The sequence below is a fragment of the Peromyscus leucopus genome, chromosome 8b (assembly GCF_004664715.2).
Source record: "Peromyscus leucopus breed LL Stock chromosome 8b, UCI_PerLeu_2.1, whole genome shotgun sequence".
NCBI classification, from domain to species: Eukaryota; Metazoa; Chordata; class Mammalia; order Rodentia; family Cricetidae; genus Peromyscus; species Peromyscus leucopus.
Window position 1 is genome coordinate 96,995,411 of NC_051086.1, and position 27,981 is coordinate 97,023,391.

The 27,981-nt window shown below is 54.1% G+C and overlaps 3 protein-coding genes across 9 annotated transcripts; 1 reads left to right on the forward strand and 2 right to left on the reverse strand.

Moving 5' to 3' along the window:
* Positions 1 to 1,294: 1,294 nt before the first annotated feature.
* On the reverse strand, positions 1,295 to 6,220 carry Gngt2 (G protein subunit gamma transducin 2). 5 transcript variants are annotated; one of them, XM_037200548.1, is made up of 4 exons: positions 6,203 to 6,220; positions 3,712 to 3,795; positions 2,310 to 2,399; positions 1,295 to 1,536 (listed from the first exon to the last, which is right to left on the reverse strand). In XM_037200548.1, the coding sequence occupies exons 3-4, from the start codon at positions 2,391 to 2,393 to the stop codon at positions 1,411 to 1,413; spliced, it is 210 nt and encodes a 69-aa protein (XP_037056443.1). In that variant the 5' UTR covers positions 2,394 to 2,399; positions 3,712 to 3,795; positions 6,203 to 6,220; the 3' UTR covers positions 1,295 to 1,410. The 5 variants fall into 5 exon arrangements, with proteins under 5 accessions (XP_037056443.1, XP_028724844.1, XP_037056442.1 ...); XM_028869011.2 differs by lacking the exon at positions 6,203 to 6,220 and adding an exon at positions 5,336 to 5,413; XM_037200547.1 differs by lacking the exon at positions 6,203 to 6,220 and adding an exon at positions 5,187 to 5,317.
* Positions 5,464 to 14,921, forward strand: Abi3 (ABI family member 3). Its single transcript, XM_028869013.2, has 9 exons — positions 5,464 to 5,592; positions 9,922 to 10,089; positions 11,261 to 11,437; positions 12,785 to 12,870; positions 13,068 to 13,163; positions 13,357 to 13,404; positions 13,497 to 13,603; positions 13,967 to 14,092; positions 14,426 to 14,921. Exons 1-9 carry the CDS (start codon positions 5,476 to 5,478, stop codon positions 14,587 to 14,589), a joined length of 1,089 nt encoding a protein of 362 aa, XP_028724846.1. The 5' UTR covers positions 5,464 to 5,475; the 3' UTR covers positions 14,590 to 14,921.
* A 288-nt stretch (positions 14,922 to 15,209) lies between these two features.
* Positions 15,210 to 22,917, reverse strand: Phospho1 (phosphoethanolamine/phosphocholine phosphatase 1). Of its 3 annotated transcripts, none has more exons than XM_028869008.2 (3): positions 22,690 to 22,917; positions 18,464 to 18,575; positions 15,210 to 16,791 (listed from the first exon to the last, which is right to left on the reverse strand). In XM_028869008.2, exons 2-3 carry the CDS (start codon positions 18,506 to 18,508, stop codon positions 16,033 to 16,035), a joined length of 804 nt encoding a protein of 267 aa, XP_028724841.1. In that variant the 5' UTR covers positions 18,509 to 18,575; positions 22,690 to 22,917; the 3' UTR covers positions 15,210 to 16,032. The 3 variants fall into 3 exon arrangements, with proteins under 3 accessions (XP_028724841.1, XP_037056440.1, XP_028724840.1); XM_037200545.1 differs by lacking the exon at positions 22,690 to 22,917 and adding an exon at positions 18,891 to 19,220; XM_028869007.2 differs by lacking the exon at positions 22,690 to 22,917 and having other exon boundaries at positions 15,210 to 16,909; positions 18,464 to 18,551.
* Between the last annotated feature and the right edge of the window lie 5,064 nt (positions 22,918 to 27,981).

Sequence of the window (27,981 nt, forward strand, 5' to 3'; positions counted from 1 at the left end):
TCTCGAAAAGCAAAAAAAAAAAAAAAAAAAAAAAAAAAGAACAGCACTCACTCTTAACCACTGAGCATGCGCTCTCTCTCTCTCTCTCTCTCTCTCTCTCACACACACACACACACACACACACACACACACACACACACACACAGAAGGATCCTTCCAGACTTTACCTGGGTCTCCCTCTTTGCTTCACCGTCTTTACGCTGTGCCCTCTGGTTGGTGATCACCCTGACCTTGTTCACTGCCCTGAACATGCATCTGCTGTGTGCTTGCTTCTGCACGGCCCTTGACTCTCCCGGACTGTGACTTCTATGGGCGTCACTGCAAATTCCTTAGGTTTTCTCTACCACATTCCATGAAAATATGAACCAGCTAGTCTTGCACATACTTCTGGCTGTACTGCCTAATACATTAACACATAACAGAAACTCAGTACATTAAATAAACCATGTGATCATGACCCTACAAAATCTCTCCCCAGCCCCTACCCCAGTCTTCAGGCCATCCCAGCTAATGTAGTTTTTTGTTTTGCTTCTTCTTTTGTTTTATTTTATTGAGACAGGGTCCTCCATAGCCTAGGCTGGTCTCAAACTTCCTATGTAGTAAGCATGGCCTTCAATTTCTCATCTTCCAGCCTCCAACTCCCCAGGGCTGGCATTTTAGGCAAGGGCTGCCATGCCCAGTTTATGTGGTGCTGGGGATGGAACCCTGGGTCTCCTCCATGCCAGGCAAGCACTCTCCCATCTGAATTCCTACCTCCTGCTGTGGTCTAAATAACTAGGAAGGGTATATCAGGATAGGCCATGGGCCAGGGAAGCCCTCATCCCAATCTTTAGCCCAAACTACATGGAGGAGGAGAGGAAGAAAAGTCAGGGTGGGGCCCTTCTAGGTGAATGCTCCCTAGAACTGTCCTCTGGGGCCTCAGGGCACTGCAGATTCTTCCTGACCTGCCACACATGTGCCACCTGCTCAGCTGGGAAATTCTCCTCAAGTGGGGTCTCCCTCCATGCCTTCAATTCTACATTCTTCTCGCCACATCTCCCAGTGGAGGCCCCGCACTGGTTAGCACGGCCTCACTGTGTCTCTCTGCCCCTTGCCCTATCATAAGCAAAGGCAGGGGGGTTGGGGATTTAGCTCAGTGGTAGAGCGCTTGCCTAGCAAGCACGAGGCCCTGGGTTTGGTCCTCAGCTCTGGAAGGAAAAAAAAAAAAAAAAAAAAAAAAAAAGGCAAAGGCAGGCAGGTGGAGGACAGGGTGGGAAGCAGGATTGAGAACTGACTCAGTGTGCATTTTTTTTCCCAGCATCTTTACTCATTTTAAATTCAAGAGAAGGTAAACATTGGTCCCTGGGGATCCCAGCACACTTGGGCCTGGGTGAGGAGGAACAGGGGAAAAAGTGGGGGTGCTCTGGGCCATCAGCTTATCACACAAGTGCCTTTCTCCTTGAAGGGATTCTTGTCTTCTGGGATGCCTTTGAGAAGAGGGTCAGCCCCAGCTTGGGCCTCTACATAATCCTTGATTTCCTTTCCGGTCTTGGAAATCTGTAAGATGACAAAACATGGTCACAGCTCTTGTTTGTTTCTCAGAATCCATGACATGGAATCTTAGGAAAATGGGCAGGGAAGGTTTGATGCTGTGGGATGGTCTGTATGTCAAATCACTCTGATTGGTCAATAAATAAAACACTGATTGGCCAGTGGCTAGGCAGGAAGTATAGGCGGGACTAACAGAGAGGAGAAAAGAAAGAACAGGAAGGCTGAAGGAGTCACTGCCAGCTGCCGCCATGACAAGCAGCATGTGAAGATGCCGGTAAGCCACGAGCCACGTGGCAAGGTATAGATTTATAAAAATGGATTAATTTAAGCTATAAGAACAGTTAGCAAGAAGCCTGCCACGGCCATACAGTTTTGTAAGCAATATAAGTCTCTTGTGTTTACTTGGTTGGGTCTGAGCGGCTGTGGGACTGGCGGGTGACAAAGATTTGTCCTGACTGTGGGCAAGGCAGGAAAACTCTAGCTACAGGTTGAAGTCAAAGAGAAAGAGGAGGTGGAGGAAAGAGGCAGGGGGAGGAGGGTGAGTCCATTGACCTGACCCTCAAACACTTGAAGGGATGCATGGCCACCGCAGCCTGGGGCCAGTGCTGGACACACTGGGCTCCCCACAGCTCTCAGTCTCTCCCCTGTGCCCAGGAACGTGAGAGGGACCCCAACTGTATTCTATATCCCACCCCAGTCCAGAGATCTGTCCTGGGGCTATGTCTCCTCTTAACTCTGACAGGAAGGTGAAGAAGCCGGAGGAGGGACTAGGGACTCACCGGATCACGAGGGTTCTTCGCTTCCTTCTTCAGCTGCTCCACCTCCATCCTCAGCAGCTCTTTCTCACTGAGATCCTGGGCCATCCTGCCCTAGAGGGAGACCAGAGCCTTGACAGGATCCCACAGTCATGAGCACTTCCCCCTCCACGCCTCCAATTCCACACTCTCCCTGACCACACCCCCGCAATCAAGATCCCTCATTGGCTAGCATTTCCTCACAGTATCCCTCCACCCTTTGCTCTATCTAAACGAAGGCTTAGGAGAAGTGGAAGTGGCCAGTGAGATAGGGTAGTTCAGTCTTTGCCCTTGGATAAGAACCTTTCTAAGAAGGAAACAGAAAAAGGAAGGGAAAATGGGTTTTTAAGTGTGGAAATTTGGGACGAAAAGTGAATGCTCCATGAAAGGATTCAGGAGGATGCTTTGTCTCTAGGTCCTGACAAGGGGACAGTATGCCTAGTGTTAAGACTATGGGTCAGCTAGAGGCCAGCTGCGACCCCCAGCTCTGCTGCTCCCTCCTGTGTGACCTTGGACAAGTCACTCAGCTTCTTTGAATCTTAGTTTTCTGGACTGGGCGGTGGTGGCGCACGCCTTTAATCCCAGCACTCAGGAGGCAGAGCCAGGTGGATCTCTGTGAGTTCGAGGCCAGCCTGGTCTCCAAAGCGAGTTCCAGGAAAGGCGCAAAGCAACACAGAGAAACCCTGTCTCGAAAAAAAGAAAGAAAAAAGAATCTTAGTTTTCCCATCAGCAAATGAGTATAATAATAGGCACGTTGCTTTTATTTTTTGAGACAGCGTCTCATGTAGCCCAGGCCTCAAACCCTTTATGTAGCTGAGGATGACTTTGAACTCCCGATCCTTCTGCTTCTACCTCCTGAGTTCTGGGCATGCACCACAATACCTAGATTGTACGCTGCTGAGGATGGAACCCGAGGTATTGAGCATGCTAGACAAGCATTCTATCAACTGAGCTACCTCCTTACCCCCACTGTTATTGTGAGAACTAAGAAAATAATGCATGGGGGTTGTTGGAGAGACGGCTTGGCATTTCAGAGCACTGATTGCCCTTACAGAGGACAAGGATTCAGTTCCCAGCACCCACTTGTTGGCTCACAGCCATCCATAACCCCAATTCCAGGGGATCCAATGCCCCCTTCTAACCTCTGTGAAAACCAGGCATGCATGTGGTGCACATACATTCATGCAGGGAAAACATTCATACACATGAAATAAATGAGAAAATAATGCATGGGAAACACTGCCATACTGCCTGGTACATAACATATTTCTTATTTTGATTTCTGACAGTATCATTGCCATCATCCCTCCAGGGTAAACCAGCCTGTTGCTTAGCCCCGGTAATACTAAGACTAGACCCCATCCCAGTGCCCCCAAAGCCTCCTTACCTGCTAGCACTCTCTCCGAAATCACCAGTCCAGGACCCAGACACGATGGTGTTTGAACCTGCTAGCGCCTCATCAGCTGAAAATCTTCAGATAAAGCAGATGGTCGGCAAAGCCTAATCTCTAATGCCTAAGCTGATCATGAGCTCAGGGTCATAAGTCCTGATTCTCCCAGCCCTTCACTCCTCCACAGCAGACACTGACTGTTCTAACCACAAAGCAAAAAAACAGGCCACCTCCATTGTGGGCCCCTGCACCACCACATCAGCAGCTCTCCGTTAGTGACCCCCCCTCAATCCAACCCCATCTCACATCTCAGTCCAGCCCACATGCTCCCCTTGCCTGTCTTTGTCCATCACAGAGCCTGCTCCAAGTCTGGTCCCCCCCAGACAACACACTCCACACTAGCTCCTAGCTTTCCGTATCCAGAAGCCCTGTGCCTTCCATTAGGGGGTTCCATAATGTCACCTTCCAAGGGTCTCCAGGCTCACTCTTCACTCACTCCATAAGAACATACCCTCACTTCCAGTACTCAACGTTCCAATCCAGGGGTTGCGGTCACCCCGATGCCATGGCCTTTGCTTCTTGGCCTCCACGCCTTCCCTGGCGTGTGGAACTGCCTTCTCTTCAGATCCCAACACTCAACTACAGCCTGCCCTTTCCCTCTCCCGTCCAGGGCTACCCGACGACGACTATGACATTTAGCAGAGCTGAGCTCCTGCTCTGGATGACATTAGTCCAGCAGCTAGGGACTCTCTGGAGGGAATGTGAAGGAACTGATGTGGTCAGTGAGGGTTCCTCTTCTGCCAGGAGGATGACGAACTGGGAGGGGGAGGGGCTGTAGAAGGCCGTCCTTTGCCCCAGGATCAAGTCCCACTCCCAGTTGGGAGCGCCAAGAACTCGAGATTAGGACAGAATCATCAACCCGTCCGCCTCTCAGTCGATACAATGAGCCCCACTCAAGACTCTGTCCGCCAGTGATACCTCAGACCCACACATCCATCGGGAATGGTGGTGTCCCGCACCCATTGCTCATCTGCGTCCCTCATACTTCTTATTTGGTCAATTTCATCTTCTCCTACCTTCATCAGGCACAAAGCACAGGTCACGGGACTCCCTACTTGACCCTTCACAGGCTTGCCCACGCTTCTCCAGGAATTCTAGACGGTCTTCCTGGTGTCTAACCCTGATACTTCTTGCTGCTGCATGGGCTGTTTTCCATTGTTGTTGCACTGCCAGCCCTGCCCCCCCCCCATGACTTATCTCCATATCCTATCCACCCTCCACTCCCCCATCCCTTGGTGACTCATCCCCAAGCTTCCCAAGGAAGCCCCCACCCTCTGCCCTTCCTCCCTCGTTCCATGAGTGGAAAATCCACCCCCATTGCAGGCCAGCCCCTTCCTCCTGTCCCTATGACCCCCTCCCCCCATCGACTAGCTTCCTCTCCGGGACCAGGGAGCCATCACAGATGCCCCGACCTTGCCTTCCTTTGCCCGGTGAGATTGGGAGGTTGAGCCCCCCGAACAGGCCCCTGGCTTCCCCCTCCTTCTCCTGAGCTGGGGACAGAGAGACACAGGCCCAGGACCCAGGGTCTGACTTCCTCTTGTCCCGGAACGAGCATGCCTACCCTTTGCAGGCAAGTTTGGGTCTCTCACGCAGAGGAAACCAAAAGTAGTGAGAGGGAGGGAAAGCAGAGCGGGCCAATCAGGGGCAGGGTGAGGCTCAAAACCAGCAGGCTCCCCAGGGAACCCCACCGAGGCCGGAGCCATGGCGGAGCTGCAGCAGCTGCAAGAGTTTGACATCCCCACGGGCCGGGAGGCTCTGCGGGGCAACCACAGCGCCCTGCTGCGGGTGGCCAACTACTGCGAGGATAACTACGTGCAGGTAAGTTGAGAGAGCGCGTGCCGGGATACCCATCCCGGGAGGGGACTTGTCGCCCGGTCCCCCTCGCAGGGTCCTCTGACAGGTGCCTGTTCTGGCCTTGGCTGAGGACTCTTCAGGCTTCAACAGCGTACATTTCCCAAGCGCCACCGCATTTCTTCGGACATAGCCTCAGAGGTAGAGGATGTGTATACATCGCTGTACACTTTATCTGTTCTCTCACCGTGCCCCAGCTCATCCCTTACAAAGACCTACAAGAGCCTTTCCTCTCACGGGCGGGCGCTGGTACCCTCTGCAGGCTGGCTCTAGGGGAGTCGTCAGGAAAACCTCCACCCTCGGGAGTTTGTTCCTTGATGTTTGAGGGAGAGCAGAGCAGGGTCGGAGCAAATCGGGATGAGAGAAGAGGTCTGATGCAGAGGCAGGGGGCTTACAGCCTGGCTGCTGAGAGCCGATGAGGAGGGAGGCACTAGAGAGCAGACTCCAATTTGTGTTTATTTGAGGATTTTGAGACAGGGTCTCCCTGTGTGGCCCGGACTGTCCAGTTCACTGTAGCTCAGGCTGGTCCTCCTGTCTGAGCCCCCAGTGCCGGGATTACAGGCTCCCACCACCTCACCTGGCTGTTGTGTGTGTCATGTGTCCTCTTGTTCCGGTTTCTCAAGGCCTTGGGAAGGGAGCCCAGGGCTGTCTGGGAAGTGCTTTTTTGCTGAGCTAAGCCTCACTCCAGCCTGGAGGAGTCTTGTGGATCTCATGCTTGTTCCTTAGCTTCGGTTCCTGGGGAGGGGAGAGGGGCAGGGGACCTAGTAGCTGCCCATCTGCCTCTGTCAACCCTCACAGTCACCGTGTGAGACAAAGACTGGAATTCCAAGTGTGCAAACAGCCGCTCAGGGAGGGGAGGTGACATGTCCAGGGTGACCCAGCTCTGGAACAGCAGAACCAAGCATGGCCTCCCCGCCTTCTCTCCCGGGCCCCTGCCTCTCCATCCTTCTGCCTGTCTGATACGGTGTGTCACTGGGGACAGTTTATCTGCACTCTTTGTCCTCAGTTTCCTCTGCTCCGTTAAGAGTGACAGGCGAAGTCTTTGACCTCTTACCCCTGGCCAAACTGTGAGACAACACCAGGGGCCCCTTCCTATACTAAGGGGTCTGGGAAGAGAAGAGGAGCAAATGCCTATGGGAAAGGGCATCTCTCTGTACCCCGCCCCCAACAGCCTCTTTTTGTCCCCAGTCCTGTGAGGTGAGGACCATTTAAGGGTCACAATGAGGAAGCTGAGGTTTGGAAAGGGTTAAACTGTGCTCCCAGAGGCCTCCAAGATAGTCACCAGGACAGGATTCAAACTCAGAATTCTAGCTGGTTGTGGTGGTCCATACCCATGATCTCAGCACTGGGGAGGCTACAGCAGGGGGATCTCCAAAAGTTCAAGACCTGCCTTATAGTCTCCACATAAGTGAGCCCAAGCCAGTCAGGGTTACATAGCACGACACTGCCTCAAAGAGCCCAAAACAACAAATCAAAACCCCAAACAAAACGCAGCCAGAGTTCTGACTCAGAGTCCAGTTACTAACCCTTTAGACCACAGTGCTACCTAGCATGTCATTCTGCTGTGTGTGTGTGTGTGTGTGTGTGTGTGTGTGTGTGATGCGGAGTGTAGCTAGATGTACACCTAGACTGTAGCTAGATGATCTGGCATGTGGCTTATAAACCAGCTCTGCCCCGGCCTGCCCCCCCACCCCCAGCACTTCGGCATGCTCCCCTGGCAGGGATGGAAGCCGTCCTTTCCCACACCCCCAAGTGCTTCTGGTGGATCCAACCCCATGTGTACAATTGGTGTGCACACAGGAATTGAAGCCGCAAGGCTGAGTCCCCAGGTCTTCTATTTATCCACTTAGGAATCTATGGTGAGGTTCCCATTGGTCTTTCTTTCTTTCTTTCTTTCTTTCTTTCTTTCTTTCTTTCTTTCTCTCTTTTTCTTCCTTCCTTCCTTTCTGTCCTGTCTCTGTCTCTCTATAGTTCAGGCTAGCCTTGAATTCCTGACCTGTCTGCCGCAGCTGCAGAAGACTGGGATTACAGGCCTGTGCCAGCATTTGGGGGTGGATGGAGTTCCTCTGAGGTTCTATACCTTCTCCAAACAAGTATGAACTGGAACAATGTGTTGAAGCAGTTGCCCAGGCCCACCACCCTGTAAGAAGGGCAGCATAAATGCAGCTATTATTGCTGCTGTTACCATTCCATTGTGATGGACTAACAGAACCCACTCTATTGGGGTGACAGCCTTCGCAGACACTCAGGGGATCAGAAGCCCTGACCCAGGTTGGAATCCCTGCATTCCTTTGTGCAGAGTGCTGCCTCCTAGACCGTACAATCAATGACCATCCCTGCCTGTCTGTCTACAGAGGAAAGTGTAGGGTGATGTCTTTTCTAAGGTCTCCATCCTATCCGTCCCCACTAACGAGGAGTCAGAAGCCCAAGGGGAAAAGCAGCAGGTGGATGGGTCAAGTGTAGGGTTCTCAGTCAGGGTTGACTGAGTGTGCAAACAGGGTCATTTGCTTAGACCCAGCTTAGATGAAGGGTCCCAGACCCTTGTTCATCCTGACTTCACTGTGGGCCAAGACCAAAGCTAGAGGGTAAAGACATCTGGAGATACCCAGAGCAGACAACTCTTGTTTTGGTTGCTAAGTCCGTGTGCTGTGCTGGGGAGAGAACAGTCCAGGAGCAGAGGGGGTCGGTTTTCTTACCCTTTAAACCAAGATCTAGAACAAAGCCTGTAGTCCTTTCTAGTTTCTTTGCCTATTCAAGGCTTTGGGTGGCATATGCTGATGAAATGTAAATTTTCATTGCATATGCAGATTATATGTAAATAGGCACAAATGAACATCGCTTTCCTGCTGTCAGAACAGAAAAGCAGGGAGGGGAGGACCATGGCATGGGTTTTCCAGAAGGTTCTAGTTCAGACTACACAAGAGGAATCCAGCTGTCACTGAGGACACAGCTCTCGTAGTGTCCTATGGACAGGTCCTATGGAGTACACAAAGTTCCGAGCCAGGAGGCCGCAGGGTATACACCCTGGCCTGCCTCCTCTGCTCTGGACTCGTCTCTGCCCCTCCCCCGCCTCCAGAAAGGGACAGGCTTCAGTGCGGCAGGCTCATGGTCGATGGCCAAGGAGGAAGCGGCTTGGGGAAGCAAGAGACCCAAGAAGGTTTACCCAGCCCCCAAGTCTGGTCTGGGACCCAAAAAAAAAAAGAGTTCTTTTGTCTTTAGCCACTCTCTGGCCACCCCTTTTCCACTGACTGGCAGTGTGGCACTGGCTAGTGTCTGGCATGCAGTAGGAAGCTGCCTAACTCATGCTGGGTTCCCCTTCGACCTGCCCATCGGCCAACAAATGCATAGTTATTTCCTATCTTCGGTGTGGTGGGGACACTATGCCAGCAAAGGATGCAGGAAAGGATGGACCAGCTCTCTGTTTTTGTGGTGCTTATATTTGGCTGGAGGCGGGAGCTGGAAAAAAAAAAAAAGGACAGGAAGTACAGGCACCAAGGCCCCAAGGTGGAAACTATCCAGCTTGTTAGAGAACAGAACCCCAGTGGCCAGGATGGCTGGAGAGAAGCAACGGGTGTGTGTAAAGGGGAAGGGGTGTTTTAAAGCCAAATGTGGTTGCACACACCTGTAATCCTAGCACTTCGGAGACGGAAGCAGGAGAATCAGGAGTTCGAGGCCAGCCTTGGTTACTACAGAGTTTGAGGCCTGTACTACATGAAACCCTGTCACAAAAAAAAAGAAAAACATTCTGGTTCTGGGACACAGAGTCCTTTTCTAAGTTCTTACACACCTGCCTGTGGATGGCGGCTAAAGAAGTTCAAGGCCAGCTGGGGGCTGTTAGGCTCTGGCCTTCCTCCGAGGGGGCTTTGGTTCGCAGGTTTAGGGTAAGGGTGTGGTATTGGTTGGTTGGTTTTTAAATTTAGTTATGTCTCCTCAGGCCAGCATCGCCTTCCTCTTTCCTGTCTACTCCTCACCATCCAGCCTGCAAAGAGGCACTTGGCTGAGGAAGGCAGTAGGGTCAGGTCCTCTCAACTCAATCCTCACCTCAACTATTGGAGGAGAGGACCCCTCCCCATCCCCACAGGCAATTCTCCCAGGCTGCAGACATGTTTACCTAACACCCCTTGTAACCTTCTTGCTACAACATCATCCTTCCGGAAGCTACCACAAGCATCTAAGGACTGTGGCGTTCTCCAAGTTCAGCTCCTGCCTTCCTTAAATTCTCTTCTGGTCCCACCAGACCTTGCCTAGGAAGCAGTGGAATGTGCTGGCCTCAAGCCAAGGCTGTGTGTATTTCAGGCCACAGACAAGCGGAAGGCATTAGAAGAGACCATGGCTTTCACCACCCAGGCCCTGGCCAGTGTGGCCTACCAAGTGGGTAACCTGGCTGGGCATACTCTTCGAATGCTGGACCTACAGGGCGCTGCCCTGCGGCAGGTAGAAGCCAAGATCAGCACGCTGAGCCAGGTAAGGGTGTGGGGAGGCGTCCCCTTTCAGCCCGGCTCTTCCGTCCCACTCAAATATTCTCCATGTCCACATTGCCAACTTGACTATAGAATGTTGGCACCTTCTGAACCTTGGAGACCTCCATCATGGCTATGTCTTACTGGGGTCCTTGATACCCCATTAAGTGCAAAATTCTCTGAAAGCTCTCTCTCTCTCTCTCTCTCTCTCTCTCTCTCTCTCTCTCTCTCTCTCTCTCTTTCTCCCTGGATATCTAAAAGCTTTGTCTGCCGGTCACAGTACCTGCAGAGATCAGGAGAGACTAAAGGCCATTCCCGTTATTGGAATATAGGCAATGATTATAGGCAATGATTAGTAAGTGTCCTCCCCTCGGCTAGGCAAGCCCATCTTCAGCCCCAGAGGGATCTCTGACACCATCATACAGAGTCCCTACCCTTGGCCCACAAATACCCTCAGCCTTCCTTCCTGGATTCTTGACCCTGCAGGGCACATGAAATTACACTTTTGGTCTGACCATATGTCCCCAAGGGGTCATCGTATAGGGTGTGTCTTCCTCTTCCTCCTGAAGATCCAAGGTCCCACCCCTCAAGGCCTGAGGGAACATTCCAAGAGGAAGCTAATTCACACGTTTGTCCCCTAGAGGGGAGAGCTGACTTAGTTACAATTCTCTGCCACCTCCACACTGTGTCCTTCTACTCCAAAGGCTGCCCTGTCCTTCAATCCCTTCCCAGCCTCCCCAGGGATGTTGTTTTCCCTTTTCTTCTTCTGTTTCCTGGACAGCTAATAATAACCTTGTTCTCTTCCACCAGGAAGTTGCTCCAAAGTGCCTTCATCCTCTCTGCTGCTCTTTTCCCAATTGCTGTATGGCTACCGGGACGGGTGGGGGGTGGGGGAGGGGATGGGGAGAACAAATGGATGGACAACGAAGACACAAAACCTCCTCTGGATTTCCCTGACTCCCATGATCCCCTTTCCTCCTCCTTTCCTTCGAGACAGGGTCTCACTGTGTAGTCGTAGCTGGCCTGGAACTCATCATAGAAACCAAGCTGACCTCAAACTCACAGAGACCTATCTACCTGCCTCTGCCTCCTGAGTGCAAGGTTTCTCCCTCTCTTAAAGGGAGTGGTGTTGGACAGGCTGCCCCTCACTGTCACCTCCCAACCCTGTCACGCAGATGGTGAACATGCATATGGAAAAGGTGGCCAGAAGGGAGATCGGCACCTTGGCTGCTGTCATGCGGCTGCCCCCTGGCCAGAAGGTCATCCCTCCCGAGAGCCTACCTCCCCTCACTCCCTACCACAGACGACCCCTCAACTTTGGCTGCTTGGATGACGTTGGCCATGGAATCAAGGTAAAGGGAAGCTTTACCCTTTCCACGTTTTACCGTCCCCACTGCCCACCCTTTCCTGCCATGGAGTTCCCGCCTGTCTCCTTCCCAAGCTCTAGCCCTCCCTCACGGCCCCTTCCTCTCTCACACTTCCATGGCCAGGAGACATGGCCTAAGCCCCTCACTCTCCCAAGGTCCCTAACTGCCCTCTGCTCCATACTCAGACACTCTTGCTTCCAAAGATCATGAGCTGCCCCCCACCATGGGCACTGGGTGTGTGTGTGAAGGGGAAGAGGGTGGAGGGATGGCGTCAGGACCTATGCATGAGAACCGCTTCTCAGCCACATGAGAACAGCAACTTCCTCTGTCTGGGGGTTTGAGGTCACGGCTCTAAGAAGTCACCCCAGAATGCTGGTGGGAGGGGCAGGAGGCAGCAACAGAGAGCAGCTGGTGGAGGGGACATAGTTCATTTTGTCACCACTGCTTCCTAGCAGATTCGAAGCTCTCCTGGGTCTTAACCTCTTGCATTATGGCAGTCCCCCGCCCCCAAGGGAGAACAAGTCTTCCCCTCAGCTCCCAGGTCCCCGTAAGTTCTTTCTGCTGTCCAACCTTCTCATCTTTTTTTCTTTTGACGGTGCTGTGGATGGAACCCAGGTCTCCCATAAGCTCAGCACAAGCTCCAGCCCTGAACTCTATGCCCAGCCCTGAACTCTATGCCCAGCCTCCATCCTCTCCTTTATGCCTCAGGTTCCCTTTATCTTGTCTCTAGAGAGGCAGGGTGACAGAGAACATGGGCCCCAGGTGCTCATCCTGGGGGAAGTCCCTAAGTCAGAGGCGTCTCTTGCATTGGGGGCTGCCCTCTATCAACGACTCTCCTAAGTGTCTTAGGTTCTGCCATCCCTCTGCCTTGAATTTGGGGAGGTCAGTCCCATAAGTTTATGGAAACGAGTTCTGTGTGATGTGTCTCCCTTCTCCACACGTCGTCTCCTCCAGCTCTTGCTGAAGTAGACCTCGAATCATAGCTAAGGACCACCGAGCCACCCAGATCCTTGCAGAGTTGCTATAGTGTGGGGGTGCAAAGTCTCCGTGGCTATGCAGAGGAAGTGGCCTTTAGACGAGTCTATGCTTGCGGGTTTCTTTCGGTGGGGGTGGGTGGCTCCGTGGGACCCGCTGCAGACTTAAGGCCCTGTGGCGCCGGCAAGGACACCCGCGTCTGGGGTGGGGGTAGGGCGGGAGGCGGGTTGGAAAGTGGAAGTAGGAACTTGCTGAGTCTGGCTAGTCCTCCCAGGTCTCGTTCGGCCCTCCCCCAATCCCTCTTAGGGATGAGGGTGAGGCTTGCTCCCCTAGCCTCAGATGTCACCCTCCCCCCAGGACTTGAGCACGCAGCTGTCGCGGACCGGGACCCTGTCTCGCAAGAGCATCAAGGCACCTGCTACACCTGCCTCCGCCGCGCTGGGGTGAGGCCGCCCGGCCATTCCCATCAGCTCTGCCCAGGCCCTGTGGTTCTCAACTGCCCCCACCCCCCCCTTGCCCGCAGCACCTAGCGCCTTGGTGCTCCTGAGCCTGGCGCCCAGCTTCTCCCTCCACGAGCTACCCCGGTCCTGCTCAGCAGAGGCCCCCTCTCCCTCCTCATGCCACCCTGCTCCACCCCCAGGAGACCACCCCGGATCCCCGAGCCGGTGCAGCTGCCCGCCGTGCCCGACGGCAAGCTTTCCGCTGCCTCCTCCGCGTCTTCCTTGGCCTCGGCGGGGTGAGTGCTTGAGTCTAGTGGGGGGCAGACAGTAGGTGGAATTTTAGAGGGGGGGGTTCCTGCCAGACCTCTGGGGTTGAGAACTAAGGACCGCTGGGTGGGAAAAATAATGAGGCCAGATTTTGGGTTGGAGGGGCCCCTTGGAGGATGCTGTTAGAAGGCTCCCCTCATCTGCGTGTTCTCTGGTCTTTAGCAGTGCGGAAGGTGCCGGTGGGATCCCCCAATCCAAGGGACAGGCAGCATCTGCCACCCCGCCCCCTCCACCTCCTGCCACCCCGCCCCCTCCACCTCTAGCTCCTGCCACCCCGCCCCTCCACCTCTAGCACTGGCCACCCCGCCCCCTCCACCTCTAGCACTGGCCACCCCGCCGCCTCCTCCAGCAGCCTCCGCTGAGGTCTTCTTACCGCCTCCTCCGCTGGAGGTGTCCCAGTCCCCTCCAGGTAAGAAGTGCCCATCCCCCCTCACCCCCACCCACTAGAGATTCTCATCCATCCTTTGGGGCTCCAACCTTGTGCTCCTCCGGAACCCCAGGGAATCAGCGAACCGAGCCTGTTTTACACTAGCCCTGTGTTTGAAGCTTCTCATTTAAAGTTAACTTTGACAGGGCCGGGCGTTATAGGCTTACCCCGCCTGGGTAAGGGTTGCCCAGCAGGGTCTGCCTACCCTGTGCCGAGTCCTTCCAAGCACCACCAATGGGCTGGGGGCATTGTGGGTGACGATACTCACTGGTTAGATCCTAAGGACGGTGCCACCATACATGTACGCCATACACACACATGTATTTTTTTTTTCTGCCTTCCCAGAAGCAGAACTGCCCCTGCCCCCTCCTCCAGCTCTGGAGGGGGATGACCTGGGGCTGCTGCCTCCGCCCCCACCAGGTTTTGGACCAGATGAGCCCAGCTGGGTCCCTGCTGCCTACTTGGAGAAAGGTACCGTCCTCTTAGGACTGAAAAGCACCAGGCTCTATTGCCAGGTTTCTGGCCTCTGTTGCCCTGACCCAGGGGCATTCGCTCTCCCTGCGAAGGTGTGACCCTATTTTGTCTCTCCACCCCCTTCCTTTGTGAACTGAGTTCTGAAGCCTGCTAGGAAAAGAGCAGCTGGCCTGGTGTTGAATATTGCCTGGGCTGGGGAGGGATGTGAAGGCTCAGATGCTCTTCCTACAGTCTTCTCCCCACATGCTCCCTGGAGCGCTGTATTAGGGCTCCTGTACCATTGGGGGAGCAGAGGGCCCCTCTCGCAAGCTTTTCTTTCCTGCCCTGCAGTGGTGACATTATACCCATACACCCGCCAGAAGGACAACGAGCTCTCCTTCTCCGAGGGCACCGTCATCTGCGTCACACGCCGCTACTCTGACGGCTGGTGTGAGGGGGTCAGCTCAGAGGGCGCTGGATTCTTCCCAGGGAACTACGTGGAGCCCAGCTGCTGACAGATCTGTCCCTGCACCAATCCAGCACTGCCTCTGTGGGCCTCCTGAGTCCCAAGAAGCCAGCTCCACAGCCAAGGCTGGACTAAGGACTTGTCTACCTCTTGGGCTGTGAATGGTGTTCGGTCCCTGCTCCACACAGCAGTGGGGAAGTGTGTGTCTGGGGTCGGGGGAGAGGCTAGAGAGAGGTGGTCCACAAGAGAATTGCTGCAGATGGGGACCCCCCCCCCGAAAAAAAAAAACTAAAAGCCAAGAAGTTCAGGCACCTTGCCCAGAGGACCCCTAGCTCATAAAGAGCAAATTGTCAGCTTTGAATAAAACTGATGGCCTCCTGATTCTTGCCCCGCAGGGCTAGAGGGCCAGGGTTTTGTGATGGAAAGGGACATCAAGAGAGCCCTGCAGACTGACCCAGGAGGACCTTTCCATCCCAGTCCTCTTTAGGGTTCCCAGTAGACCCCAGCCGTCACAGGCGGCCACTCGCGGCATCTCTCAAAACCCTTTGGCTGCTTGCTTGCGTTCAGTCTGGGTTCCTCAAGTCTCCTCCACTTAAATGTGGCTGACAGCTAAGGGCACCTCTTTCACCCCTCCCTCGGACTGCGGCGGCGGCGCTAGAAATGAGTCAGTTTGTCCCCCCTTCACCTCCTTTATAGGTCTGAAATACCAGAAGGGGGAGGGGCTTGGGTTTCCCTGGCTCTACGTAAAAACATGGCTTTCTGTTCCATAAGGGCTGAGGGAGGGGGGGGGGCGGAGGACGGCTTTGGTGAAGTCCCTGGTCTCTTGCTGTGGTAGATGAGGATGGAGTGAGATTGGTCACACTCTCCGAGGTCATTGGTTGGTTCTGCCTCGTTCCACCAGCAGGAGGTTGGCTGCTCCCTCTGGCTTTTTCTTCCTTTGGGGGGTGTCTGGCATGGTGGGCGGGGGAAGGGAAGCAAGGCGCGACCCGCGCAGCAGCGGTGTGGGATCGCGGTGGCTGGCCCAACATCAAGGATGCTTTGGAGCTGTCTCCCGAGAGCATCGCGGGTCTGCGCGAGGAAGCCGGCGCTGGCATGCGGACTGGGGGCGGGGCGCGGGGGGGGCCTCCTGAGTCCGATTGAAAGAAGACTAGGTAGGGGAAGTTACGCGGCCGAAGCGGCAGCTGAAGTAGTGGGGAGATATCCCTTCTCCCAGCTGCCAGGAGCCCCTTCCTCTCAGTTCGAGGGACACTGCCTGCCTTCCAAGGGGTGCTCGCCACTCCCTGGAGAAGAGGCAGCCGAGCTGTGGTAACTGCATAGATAGGGACGGCTCCTAGTCTCCGCTCCCAGACCACAAGCGGACAAAATTCCAGAAATGCCCAGAGGAACATAGCAGAGCGAAGAGGAAGGAGTGAAACCAGGTGGTCTTAACCAATTCCCAGTCCTGCCCCCCCCCTTCCGCCGGTTGTCCCCGGGTACCCCTCGCAGGTGATGTTCAACACATCTTCAGCACCTGTTGCAGATGTTGGCGCACGTCTGCGGCCGTTTCCCAGGGCACCACGTGGGCGCGGAAGGAGCTGGGGTCGGCCTTCTGGGCCTCCTGGATGAGGCGGTGCATGGGGTAACCGCGGCGCGGGAAGGCCACGTCCCCGCCCGCCAGCAGCCCCATGGGGCAGAAGTCATTTGCACCATCGCCCACGTAGAAGAGGCGCTCGAAGTGCACGCCGTCGCGGGCCCGCTCACGGAGGTATTCGCTGAGCACCTTGTGCTTGCACATGTTGGCGGGGCAGCGCGGGCAGCTGTGCGTGTGGAAGGGCCGCAGCGTCAGCAGTCCCCGCGCGTCGGGCCCGGATGGGTTGCTGAGGATGCGGCGGAATAAGCTGTGGTGGCCAGCGGCACGCAGGGCACTCTCCACACCGAAGGTGTTGGCATCCGAAATGAGAATAACCTCGAAGCAGGAGCCCTGCTTGGCTACGAACTGCAGCAAATCGCCCATGCCTGGCGACAGGGGGATGGTCTCGTAGACGGCGCGCAGGTCCCGGGGCCGTACGCCCTGCTCACCCAGGTACTTGAAGACGCGTTGCATGTACTCATTGTAGTAGCCCTCGCGGTAGGTGGCTCGCAGGCTCTCGGGTAGTTGCTGGCCTGGCGCCGCGCGCACGATCGAGTCGTCGCTGTTTTCGTCCACGATGGTCTCATCGAAGTCGAAGGTCAGGAGGAAGCGAGGCGCGCCGGGCGCAGCCATCCTGCCGTCCTGGGAGCAGGGGGAAGAGGAGCAGGAGGAGGGGGCAAGCGAAAGGTGGCGCGGCGGGAGCCGGCCGGGGAGAGCCTGGTTAGCGGGCCACAGCCAGGATCGCTGGCACATCCAAGACCTGAGGAGGACCCAAGGCTGGTTAAGTCGGAGCTGGAACCGATGTGGGGCCCACACCCCGCCGTCCCTTGCCCGTCTCTCAGTTAATCGTGGGGGGGTTGACGCAAGGGGTCCACACTGGTCTCGAAGCCAAAGGCTTCCTTGGTTTTTTGATTCTGCCTCTCTCATGGGGTCCCTGGGGCTTTAGCAGCTGTCAGCTTAGGAGAAGGGAGGCATGGCTTGTCAGGGATCACTCCCTGGGGTTCCTTAACGGATTTGGCGTCACCAAGGCGGGTGGGCAATGAGTGTCAGGTCTTTCCCCGGGGCCTAGACGGAGCTCTCAAGTGCCAGGCTTGGAAAGCCAGGTTCCAGATCCTGCTAGGTCCTGGCCAGAGAACTCGATCTGAGCCCTTGAAAGGACCAGGGAGGTGTGCAGACCACACAAGACCCAGGGAGGCTCTTTGGGAGCTTCCAGCCAGAGGGCCCTGGGCAGAGGGGCTTAGGGATGAGATGTGGCTCCTCCAGGGAGCGACGGTAGGGCCCTGTGCTGCTGCTAATCACTTGCCAATTCCCTGGGAAGAACGTGCCAGCAGGTGGGGTGTCTGCCAGAGTCCGAAGCAAGCAGGCAGCAGGAGAAGCAATGGGGGCCCCCCTCGCCAGGCCACGACATACCTGGGGGACAGGTAGGGGAGAGGGAAGAGAGCAGCAGTGTCTGGCAAAGGCAGGGAGGGAGGGAGGGGCAGGTAGCTAGCAGGAGGGGATATTTAGGAGGAAGTCAGGCAGGGGAGAGCGGACTACTGGAACAGTGTGGGCACCTTAGGTAGTGGGACTCTGGGCCAAGGGGGAACAGCATGGGAGAGGATGGGGGATCGGTGGGAGTATTGGGGCACAAAGAGAGAGGCAAGCACACAGACACAGCGGGAGCCCCCATCTACGCGGCCCTGCCACCTCTGTTGGCCAGCAGCTGTCCGGGAGGGGCAGAGTAACAGACCCTGGAAGTCCTAGAATATCCACCATACTGCTTGTCCGTCTGCCTCTCTGCAAGAGCTTCCTGTCCCAGCTCACCCACGTGGAACCTGGTTTCCCGTCACACAATCACACCCACTTCTTTCTTTTTAAAGAAAGGGTCTCATGGAGCTCAGGCTGACCTCAAACGTGCCCTGTAGCGGTCGGTACCCCTGAACCTCCTGTTTTTGCCATCCCAGTGATCCAACGGCATCCCGCCAATTGAGCTACATCCCAAGCCCTCGCCCACTATTACTTCTGATAACTTTTGGTAAAACAGCAACAGTTTCAGTCATTTCAGAGTTGGGATTGGAATGAGGCTCTCTGGCTCCCCTAAAAGGACCGTCCCTTCCACTGTATCCCTCTGGTAGTCGCCAGGGGGAGTTTCAGTGACATGAGATCTCTGTTGTTGAGGATATAAGGTACCAGGACCCACACCAGAGAAATGTCTAGGGATTCACAGAGCGCCAGTGGAGAGGGCAAATCTGAACGGGACTGGAGAGGAGGGTTCCTCCTATCTCAGGGTGGAGAAGCTGGGGGATGAGGCCTCATCCTGAAGGGTCCCACTTACCCTAGATAGGCATCGTAGGCCAACAGCTGGAAGACACCCGGTCATTGTCAGGATATTATCCTGGGCACCACCTCTAGGAACTGTGTTGGTCTCAAGCTTTCATCCAGAGCTCCTGAAACAAACAAACAAAAAAAAAACCCACAAAAGTCCACACCTGTTCATTTGGGGTGTGTTGGCGCACACCTTTAACCTCAGCACTTGGGAAGGAGGCAGAAGCAGACGGATCTATTGAGTTTGAGGCCAGCCTGGTCTACATAGTGGGTTCTAAGACAGCCAGGGATATGTAGAGACCCTGTCTCAAAACCCGGCTTCCCTTTTACCACTGATGCCCACCCGACTCTATTTCCTCAAGCACAGGAGTCACTCCCAGGTTCTCAGCAAGAGCAAGCTCTTGCTATTAACACTCCTGGCCAGTTCCCGGGCTTACCAGAGAGGTAACAAGGGGGCACACCTGGAGATCCAGACAGGCTAAGGGACTTGCTCAAAAGCCACTCACTCCAAGTGGCTGAGGCTTTTCCAAACCAGATCTCAGAGGCTGGTCCAGGGCTTCTTCCTCCCGTATGACCTTTGCCCACACACGAGTAGGGCAATGTCACAGTTTACCAGTCAGTCAGTCAGTCACCTTTATTCCCAATCTCATTCATGGTTCGTTAGACCCTTGAAGGCAGAGAACAGAGGGATTCATTCACTTCCCAGAGGCTGGGTTGTTTAAACACTGTGGCCTTTGGTTCATGAATGCTTCACCACTGTCTAGAGGCTGAGAGCCCTGGGCTCTACATGAGATATGAGACTTACCTCCGTCACTACCCAACAAGACCTCTACTAGAGTTTAGGTGACCCGGTCTGATCTTTTGGTTGGGGCCTTCATCACTGCAGCTACGCAGGTTACCATCTACAGCTTCTGGTGCCTCCCTGCTCCCCTACCTCTCCACCCCCAGGTTGAGAGACCAGAGGTCAGTCAGCCTCTTAAACTTGGAAAGATACAGCTTGGAATCGGAAAGATACCAGAGAAGAGACAGCAAAGAGCTGGCTGGCTGCTGCCCTCTAGTGGTGACAATAGGTGGCGCGGCAAACTCTGACTTTGTCAAGGTGACGTTCCCTGACCATCCCAGGGCAGCAGAGGCAACTGCCTCCAGAAGAAACGAGGAGAGGACTAGGTGGACACAGGCTCTGGAACCGTCTTTATAGAGAGACGCATCACTGGCTACCCTCGGTTCCTCAAAGCGAAGCTTTTCAGCAGAGACGGGAAGTGACTTTTAGTGCTGCCCCCACCCCACCCCCAATTTATAGCTACTGACTGGAAGGAGGCCATAAAGCTCACCAGCAAAAAAATGGTAGTGTCCTGGGAAACAACATTGTTGAGATAGTGGAAGAGAAGGGGATGGGGATAAGGACAAGGGAATGGCATGCAGGGGATATTAGGGGAACTGTCAGTCAGAATCCTGGCTGATATAACCTTTGTCCCAGGACAAGCGTTAGAGGAGAAGGGGGGGGGGGTGCCACACCCATTGTAAAAAGCAATCTCAGAGGGAGGAGATCAAGGGCGCCCCCCACCCCCCGCAGATACAAAGACACAAATGGCCTCCAGCAGCCACGCAGACCAACTTTCTTTTCTCTCAGCATTTCTTCCTTCCCTCCGTCCCTTCCATAATCAGGACTGACCACCAGTCTTTGCAGGTATTATACAGCACACCCTTAATCCAATACTTTTGCTTTTAATTTTGAGACAGGGTGACCCAACATGGCCTTGAACTCAGCATCCTGAGTAATGAATACCCTGCCCTGCTAAATAAATTTTCATCTCTTGGGGGGCGGGGGTCAACTATTTGCCTATCTTCCTTTTAAAAAATTATATTAATCTTATGCTTAAAACCTCTCAGGTCGGCCGGGCGGTGGTGGCGCATGCCTTAATCCCAGCACTTGGGAGGCAGAGCCAGGCGGATCTCTGTGAGTTCGAGGCCAGCCTGGGCTACCAAGTGAGCTCCAGGAATGGCGCAAAGCTACGCAGAGAAACCCTGTCTCGAAAAACCAAAAAAAAAAAAAAAAAAAAAAAAAAAAAAAAAAAAAAAAAAAAAAAAAAAAACCTCTCATGTCTCACAGTAGTAGACACAATTATGTTTTTACCTAATACTAGTGAGCGTTTACAGAAATCTTCATTTTTGTGTTGGAGACAGCCTCACTACCTAACCCTGGCTGGCCTGCAACTTTCTATGTAGACCAGGCTGGCCTCAAACTGCCTGCCTCTGCCTCCCAAGTGCTGGGATTAGAGTCCAGCACTGCCACTCCTGGTGATCTTGTTTCTTTTTTATCTGCAGAGCAGTAAGCCAGGCCTCCTGGGTTTCTTCCCAGAAGCTAAGGCAGTCTCACTGTGACACCCCACATCCCAGCCCCACAGCTGGGGAAGCATACATCCCTAGTTGTTTTTTGTTTGTTTGTTTAGTGTTTTTTTTTTTTTTTTTTGGAGACAGGGTTTCTCTGTGTAGTTTTGTGCCTTTTCTGGAACTCACTTGGTAGCCCAGGCTGGCCTCGAACTCACAGAGTGCTGGGATTAAAGGCATGCACCACCACCGCCCGGCTCATCCCTAGTTGTTATTTGGCTTCATAACATTTGAAAAGGTCAATGGCAGTAGCCTGGCCTGGTGATGCGGGAGAATCCGAGTTCGAGACCAGCTTGAACTACACAAAAAGTTCCTGTTTCAAACAACAACCACACACACAAGTCACTCACTCCTGACAGGTTTGTATGAGTGATAAAATCCTGTGTGGTGCCAGACAGTGGTGGTACACACCTTTAAGCCCAACACTCAGGAGGCAGAGGCAGGGGAATCTCTTAAATTCAAGGCCAGCCTCTCTAAATAGTGAGTTCCAGGACAGCCAGGATTACTCAGAGAGAAACCCTGTCTCAAAACAAACAAAAACAAAAAACCAACAACAACAAAAATCCCTTGTGGAGACAGGATTTGAGTTTCTTCAGCATGTTAGCAGGGAGAGGAAGCAGATTTTCTGGGGCAGAAAGTATTCTTTTCTAGTCCCACCTAAGACCAACTTTTGTGGCCCTGATTCCATAGATCACAGGCTCCCAGCCTGCTCCCTCCCTCCGTTGACACAATTTTTTTTCCCCATACAGGGTCCCTCCGTGTAGCTTTGGTGCCTGTCCTGGATCTCACTCTGTAGACCAGGCTGGCCTGGAACTCAGAGGTCTGCCTTTAATCCTGGCATTAAAGGTGTGCACCACCACCTCTCCCAGAGACAAATACTCAGTTAAATCTGTGGGAAGGTGGGGTAGGTCTGTGTGTCTTAAGCTCTAGGCTTGAATTCTCCTAATGGAGGATAGGGTAGAAAAGTTTGAGGAGTTTTCCACGAGAAACATGCAGGCTGAGAATGGGGGTGAGGACTTCAGAAATATCACAGTAGCGAGCGCTCTCTGCTCCAAGAGTTAAGTATATGCCCACCACTAGAAATCAGATCTCACAGTTAAGCTGGGATTCCTTTCCCTAACCCTCACAACTTCACGAACGCCTTTCTCGTTCAAAGAGACTCAGAGAGGTCCGGCTGACATCATGGGCGTCACACAGCATCAGAACCAGGATTAGACCTCAGGGGTCTCTACTCTCTGAACCTTCCCATTTGGCTCCAGAGACTCTGTAATGTTCCCTGTCCTGGCTCGCTAGGGAGTAATGATCTATGCCCTGGTGCCGGTGAGGAATCTGGGACTAGGCGTCGCCTCTGGGGTCCCCTGCTTGGGTAGACGAGCAGAGGTTGATCTTCACTGGGTAGGGGCAGGGAGATGGCAGCTGCCGGTGGGGTAGCAGGAGAGATATTTTTAGAGGTGACTGGAAAGCAAGCACTCTGGCACACCCCCAGCTGGCGGGCACTTCGCTCTAATGCGGGCGGGGGGTGCGCAGCTCCGGGAGAAGGGAGGACTTGTGGGTGGCGGGGAGCTAGGATAGTCCCCGAAGATGAAGGGGCACTGGGCTCCATGAGCCTGGTGAAGAAGGGGGCTCAGTTCTCTGCCCCAGGGACTACCCCACCACCAAGCGCATGAAACACCCTCAAACTCCACACGGCCCCCACTCCAACATTGAGATCGCGATCCCCCCGAAGCCCAGGACTCACGCGGGGCAGCGGCGGCCGCGCTGTCTGTCCCGGTTGAGTTTGGAGTGAAAGTAGTGGGAAGGGGGCTAGTTAAGGGGTTTGGGGGGCAGGATGGAGCAAGGGGTACTTACGGGAATTGGGGAGGACGCAGTCTTATCCACCCCCGGATTTCTGGGCTCCGGCTCACGCGTCCCTCCAGTCCTGAGGGACCGTGGATGATGTGCCTCTGTTCCGTCCCTTCCACCTGCCCTCCATCCCCGGGGCCGCCGCCGCGTCCCCTTTAAATGCCTGGGAGCCGGAGCCCGAGCCGCGGCGGGCGCTGCGGCAGCCGCAGCACCCGGGCCCACCGCAGTCCCCGCACGTCACAAGCGCCCAGCCAATCACCGCGGCGCCGGCGCACATCAAAGGGGCGGGCTCCCCGCGGGCCACGCCTCCCGGCTCTCCCCGAGGCCGCGCGAGCGGGGGTGGGACTGGGCGGGCTGGACGGGTGGAGCGTGGCGCGTCCCGTCCGAGGAGCGTGGCTGCGGGGCACCCTCTGCGTGCGCGTGGCACGTGCGTGAGTCGCTGTCACACTGCCCGCCTCCTGCCGGGCTCGGCGTGGGGCATCTGCACGCAGCCCCCTCCACCGCCCGCCGCCGGTCCGCCTGGTCGCTGAGCTCCGCGGGACAGCTTGGTGACCGGAGCCGCACGCCGTCCACGTGCGTCGAGCTCGGTGTCCTCTGCCCTTCCGGGAGGAGCCACGGCGTCCCACCGAGTCTTCGGAACCTTGTCCCCAGGTTGCCGGGTACCCGTGCTTGCCGGCAGAGGGGCTTCTCTCACCCAGCACCGCGTAAACACGGAGTTGGAGAGCCAACACTGTACATAGCGGTGCGAATAAAAAGCCCCGCTTTCTCTTAAGTCCCGAGAGTGTGTTCCTAGCTTCATTCCTCTCTCGGGAGCTTTCCCATCCTTTCCAGCCCTCATATTATGACTGAGAGAGAAGAGGTGAAACCTGGATTTCCTAAGCCGGTGCTATGAACCCCAGCACTTGACCCGGGAGACACGATTTGTCCAAGAGTTCAAACACAACATTACTTCAGCCACAGAACAAGATCTGAGTGAGAAGTAGGTGCACCCAGACCTGGGTCTAACCAACCCTTCCTAAATCCTCCTCCGGCCCTGCTCCTGCAACACAGCCTGTCAACAAATTTCGGTAAACTCTGCAGGACACGGGGAGGGGGCTGGTACCTGAATATCAGCGCTGCATGCTGCCACCAGTACAAAAGCCGATAGGCAGAAGAATTGGCCGACCTGATCGACCACTCCCATCCTTCAAACCCTTGCTAATGACTTTTCCGATGTCTCTGTTCCCTAAACCGCCAGCACCCCTTCACCTTCTCTGTCCCTGGTGCTTGTTGAGGCCAGAGGACAGCTGGCAGGTACCTGTATTCCTTCCCCCTTCCCCTGCCAGTCCTTGTTTGGCTTTTTGTTTGTTTGGTTTTTCGAGACAGGGTTTCTCTGTGTAACCTTGGCTGTCCTGGGACTCACTCTGTAGACCATGCTGGCCTCGAACTCACAGAGGTCCGCCTGCCTCTGCCTCCTTAGTGCTGGAATCAAAGGCGTGCGCCACCACCTCCTGATTCCTGTTTGTCTTATATAGCACTGTGACCCAGACCCTAGACACTGACACCCTGTGTGCCTTAGGCATTTGTGTTGCTGGGTGTGGTGGCACACGCCTTTACACCTTTAATCCCAGCACTTGGGAGGCCGAGGCGGGCGGATCTCTATGCAGTCAAGCCCCGCCTGGTCTACAGAGTGAGTTCCAGGACAGCCAGGGCTACAGAGTGAGATCCTATCTAAGGAAGAAAATCCTGATCCTCTGGTGCAACTTCAGCCTTACTTCCAAATTCACTGATATGGTCAGGGAGAGCTGGTCGGCGACTCTTCTTCCTTAGTGATCTCAAGTTTTTACTGCCCAGTTCTGCCTTCTAGCCCAGTAATGGGGACACCAAAGTTCACCTGTGCCACCTGCAAAGGGCCTTTGTGAAATGAGTGTGGTAGTGTTTGGGGGGGGGCATGTTGTGCTTGTTAGGGAACCACCTTACCACTGACCTTTAAACTCTGTGGGGGGGGGCGGTGCTTGGGGGGGGGGGGGCCTGGGCCAGCAGGTACTCAATGGAGGCTAGGGGCTTCAGGTCCCCCGGAGCGGGAGATACAGGCTGTGACTGTAATACAGGTGAGCTGCCCTTTAAAGGTTCTGGAAACTGAACTCTGGTTCTCTGCAAGATCAGCATGAGCACTCCTAACAGCTGAGCCACCTCTCCAGCCCGAGCCGGGAAGATGTCTATTCCCCTGGTGCTAAGACCTTCGGAACACTCCCCGTCTGTCTTTCAACTTCCTTCACTTTCCCTATTTCCAGTCAGAGAGTGAGCCAATGGATGACCAGCCTTGTGTCTACAGATGGGGTCAGAAATGGGAGGAGAGAGCCACGATCCAGGCCTCAGAGACTGAGGCTCAGCCCAGGGTGGAAGCTCTTGCTCTGTAATTAGTTTCACTTTAGGACTTGGGTCACCTGACCTGACAGAGAGCTCGTGGGGCAGAGAGCCATCTGAGGTGACAGAGCTTGCTCAAGTCTCTGGTGACCCTTGACTCAGGTGGCTACAGTCGAGCTTTCCAACTCAGTCCTCACGAAGAGGCTGAGTCACTTGCCCGAGGTTCTGATGGTAGAGCCCAAAAGGCCAGGTCACACCCTGTTCTTCAGGTAGCCTCGAAGTATGCGCAGAGGTGACAGGAAGCAATGGACAGCTCAGGTCACACGGCCCACCCTGGAGAGGAAGACCACTAATCTTTCCAGGAACCGCCTGGGTGTTGGTCAATGAGTATTTCCAGTTTTTCAGAAGCTGAAACCCAGGGGCATTAAGAAAGTGAGTGCCTTGCCTTAGGGCACTGTGGGGCAAGCGTTGGTGGTCTGATGTAGATCTGTACTCCCAGTGAGCCCAAAGAGGAAAAAGAAGGGGCCCTCAGTGACCTGGGGACGGGTGAGTGTGGGCTTAGGTGGGGGTCGTGACCAAGTATGTCCCGTTACGGGTTTCAGTTGTAAAGCACTGCACTAGGAGTTATGACCAGGACTGAGAGCATCCCTTTCTAGCCCCCATGGTCAAGCCTGGACAATGGTGACTCATTCTAAAATTCTCTGCTCTTCCTCCCCACAACAGTCCCTCTGTGCTACTAGCTAGCTTCCAATTTACACATGACAAAAATATGTCACTTGCCCAAAGTCACCGAGCCAGGATGTGGCAAAAGACAAGATTTGAAACCTGAAGATTTTATTACACATTTGTGTATTCATTTGGGTGATGTCTCACTAATGTAGTTGAGGTGGCCTGGAATTCCCAGTCCTCACCATGTCCGGACGGGAGCTACATTCTCCACCCACCCCCCAACACACCTTTGGACAGGATTTCATGTAGCTCAGGCTAGCCTTAAACTTTCTAACTCATGAGTGCTAGGATTGTTGGAGTGGCCTGCCATACCTGGCTACGTAGTGCCGTGGGTGGAACCCAGGGCTTTGTGCATGTTAAGTAACCCCTCTTCCAACTAAGCCACATCCCTAGCCTCGCCCCCACTTTTTATGATTTATTTATTTTTTATTTTATGTGTATCGGTGTTTTGCTTGCATGTAACCTCTGGAACTGGAGTTACAGATAGTTGTGAACTGCCATGTGGGTGCTGGGAATCGAACTCTGATCCTTTGGAACAGCAGCCAGTACTCTCGAGCTCCATGACCAACTGCAGTCTTGTTTTGGTTTTTTTTTTTTTGTTTTTTTTTTTTGTTTTTTTTTTTGTTTTTTTTTGTTTTTTGTTTTTTTTGTTTTTTTTGTTTTTCGAGACAGGGTTTCTCTGTGTAGCTTTGCACCTTTCCTGGAGCTCACTTGGTAGCCCAGGCTGGCCTCGAACTCACAGAGATCCGCCTGGCTCTGCCTCCCGAGTGCTGGGATTAAAGGCGTGCGCCACCAACCAACTGCAGTCTTAATCAAAAGGAAGTACCCTCTTGTGGGGATAGGAAGATGAAGGGGGGCTTGTTTATGTTCTTTTTTTTTTTTTTTTTTTTTTTTTTTTGTCTTTCTGAGGTAGGGTCTCACTCAAAAGCCCTGCCTGGCCTGGAACCTTATTTATATTCTTTCTTTCTTTCTTTTGTTGTTTTTTTGTTTTTTTGGTTTTTCGAGACAAGGTTTCTTTCTCTGTGAAGCTTTAGAGCCTGTCCTGGATTTTGCTCTGTAGACCAGGCTGGTGTTGATGAGACAAGGATCTCTTGTAGGCCAAGCCAGATTTCAACTCACTGGTCAGCTGAGGCTGACCTAGAACTCCTGATCCTCCCTCCTTTATGCACACGTACCTCATGCTGGGATAAGAGCACTGAGTCTGGCAGGAGGCTCATGTTCTTGAGTGAAGCACTTTCTTTTCTGAACATTCTTGGGCCTATTAGTTTTGTTGTTTGCTTGCTTGCTTTTTTGAGACAGGGTTTCTCTGTGTAGCCCTGGCTGTCTTGGAAATCTCTCTGTAGACCAGGCTGGCCTCGAACTCAGAGATCTGCCTGCCTCTGCCTCCCGAGTGCTGGGATTAAAGATGTGCACCACCACCACCAGCTTTAGTTTTGTTACTTTTGTTTTTATTTTGAGACAAGGTCTCTCTACAGAGCCCTGGCTGTCCTGGAACTCACTCTGTAGACCAGGCTAGCCTGGAACTCCTAGTGATTTGCCAGTCTCTGCCTCTGGAGTACTGGGATTAAAGGCGTGCGCCACCATGCCAGGCTCCTATCCATTATTAGGTTGAACATCGTGAGGCTGAACAGCCCTTAAGTTCTGGCTTCTAGAACAGCCTGATTAGGAATGAAGACATCTGCTTTCCAACTAGTGTGACGTAAGGCATGTGGCTCCCTTTGGACCTTGTTTTCCTTAGTAGGGAGGATTATCAAGATCTTGCAGATTTTAAGGACTGGCTGTTACTTAATGGAGACCAGAGAGTGAGTCTTAAGGGTTCCTCCTCTAGCTGCCTGGAGACTACATAGTTCCCTGGAACCCTCAGATCCCAGCCAGGTCCAGAGGGCATAGGTAGGAGCAGAGCAGAGATGGGTGGGGTGCCCTCCTCAGCACAAGCACTGGCCTGCCTAGTCACCTGGGTCCGAAGCCCCAGGAGGGCATGGCAAGGAGCATTTTTGAAATATTCTGGCCTGAGTCCCTGGGCTCACCCAAACATGCAGAAGCCTGTTGGCTGCCCCGTGGCCCTTGGGGCATTCCATAAGTCTGCCCCTACCTCTACTCCCATGGAGAAGACTCTGAATTTCTGTTCTCTGATCATGACTTGAGCAGGCTTCTACACTGTGTGGTTCTAACTAAACTTGGTGAACCTGTCTGATTTTGAATTGCCCTTCTATGGATCCAAGA

What these genes read in the sequence shown, in the direction of transcription:
- Gngt2 (XM_037200548.1), bottom strand. Translation starts at nt 2,393, where the DNA reads ATGGCCCAGGATCTCAGTGAGAAAGAGCTGCTGAGGATGGAGGTGGAG. An exon ending in CGAAGAACCCTCGTGATCCG is followed by an intron (nt 1,537 to 2,309) that starts GTGAGTCCCTAG and finishes GTCATCTTACAG; the next exon opens with ATTTCCAAGACCGGAAAGGA.
- Abi3 (XM_028869013.2), top strand. Translation starts at nt 5,476, where the DNA reads ATGGCGGAGCTGCAGCAGCTGCAAGAGTTTGACATCCCCACGGGCCGG. An exon ending in AGATCAGCACGCTGAGCCAG is followed by an intron (nt 10,090 to 11,260) that starts GTAAGGGTGTGG and finishes CCTGTCACGCAG; the next exon opens with ATGGTGAACATGCATATGGA. An exon ending in CCTGCCTCCGCCGCGCTGGG is followed by an intron (nt 12,871 to 13,067) that starts GTGAGGCCGCCC and finishes CTCCACCCCCAG; the next exon opens with GAGACCACCCCGGATCCCCG.
- Phospho1 (XM_028869007.2), bottom strand. Translation starts at nt 16,902, where the DNA reads ATGTGCCAGCGATCCTGGCTGTGGCCCGCTAACCAGGCTCTCCCCGGC.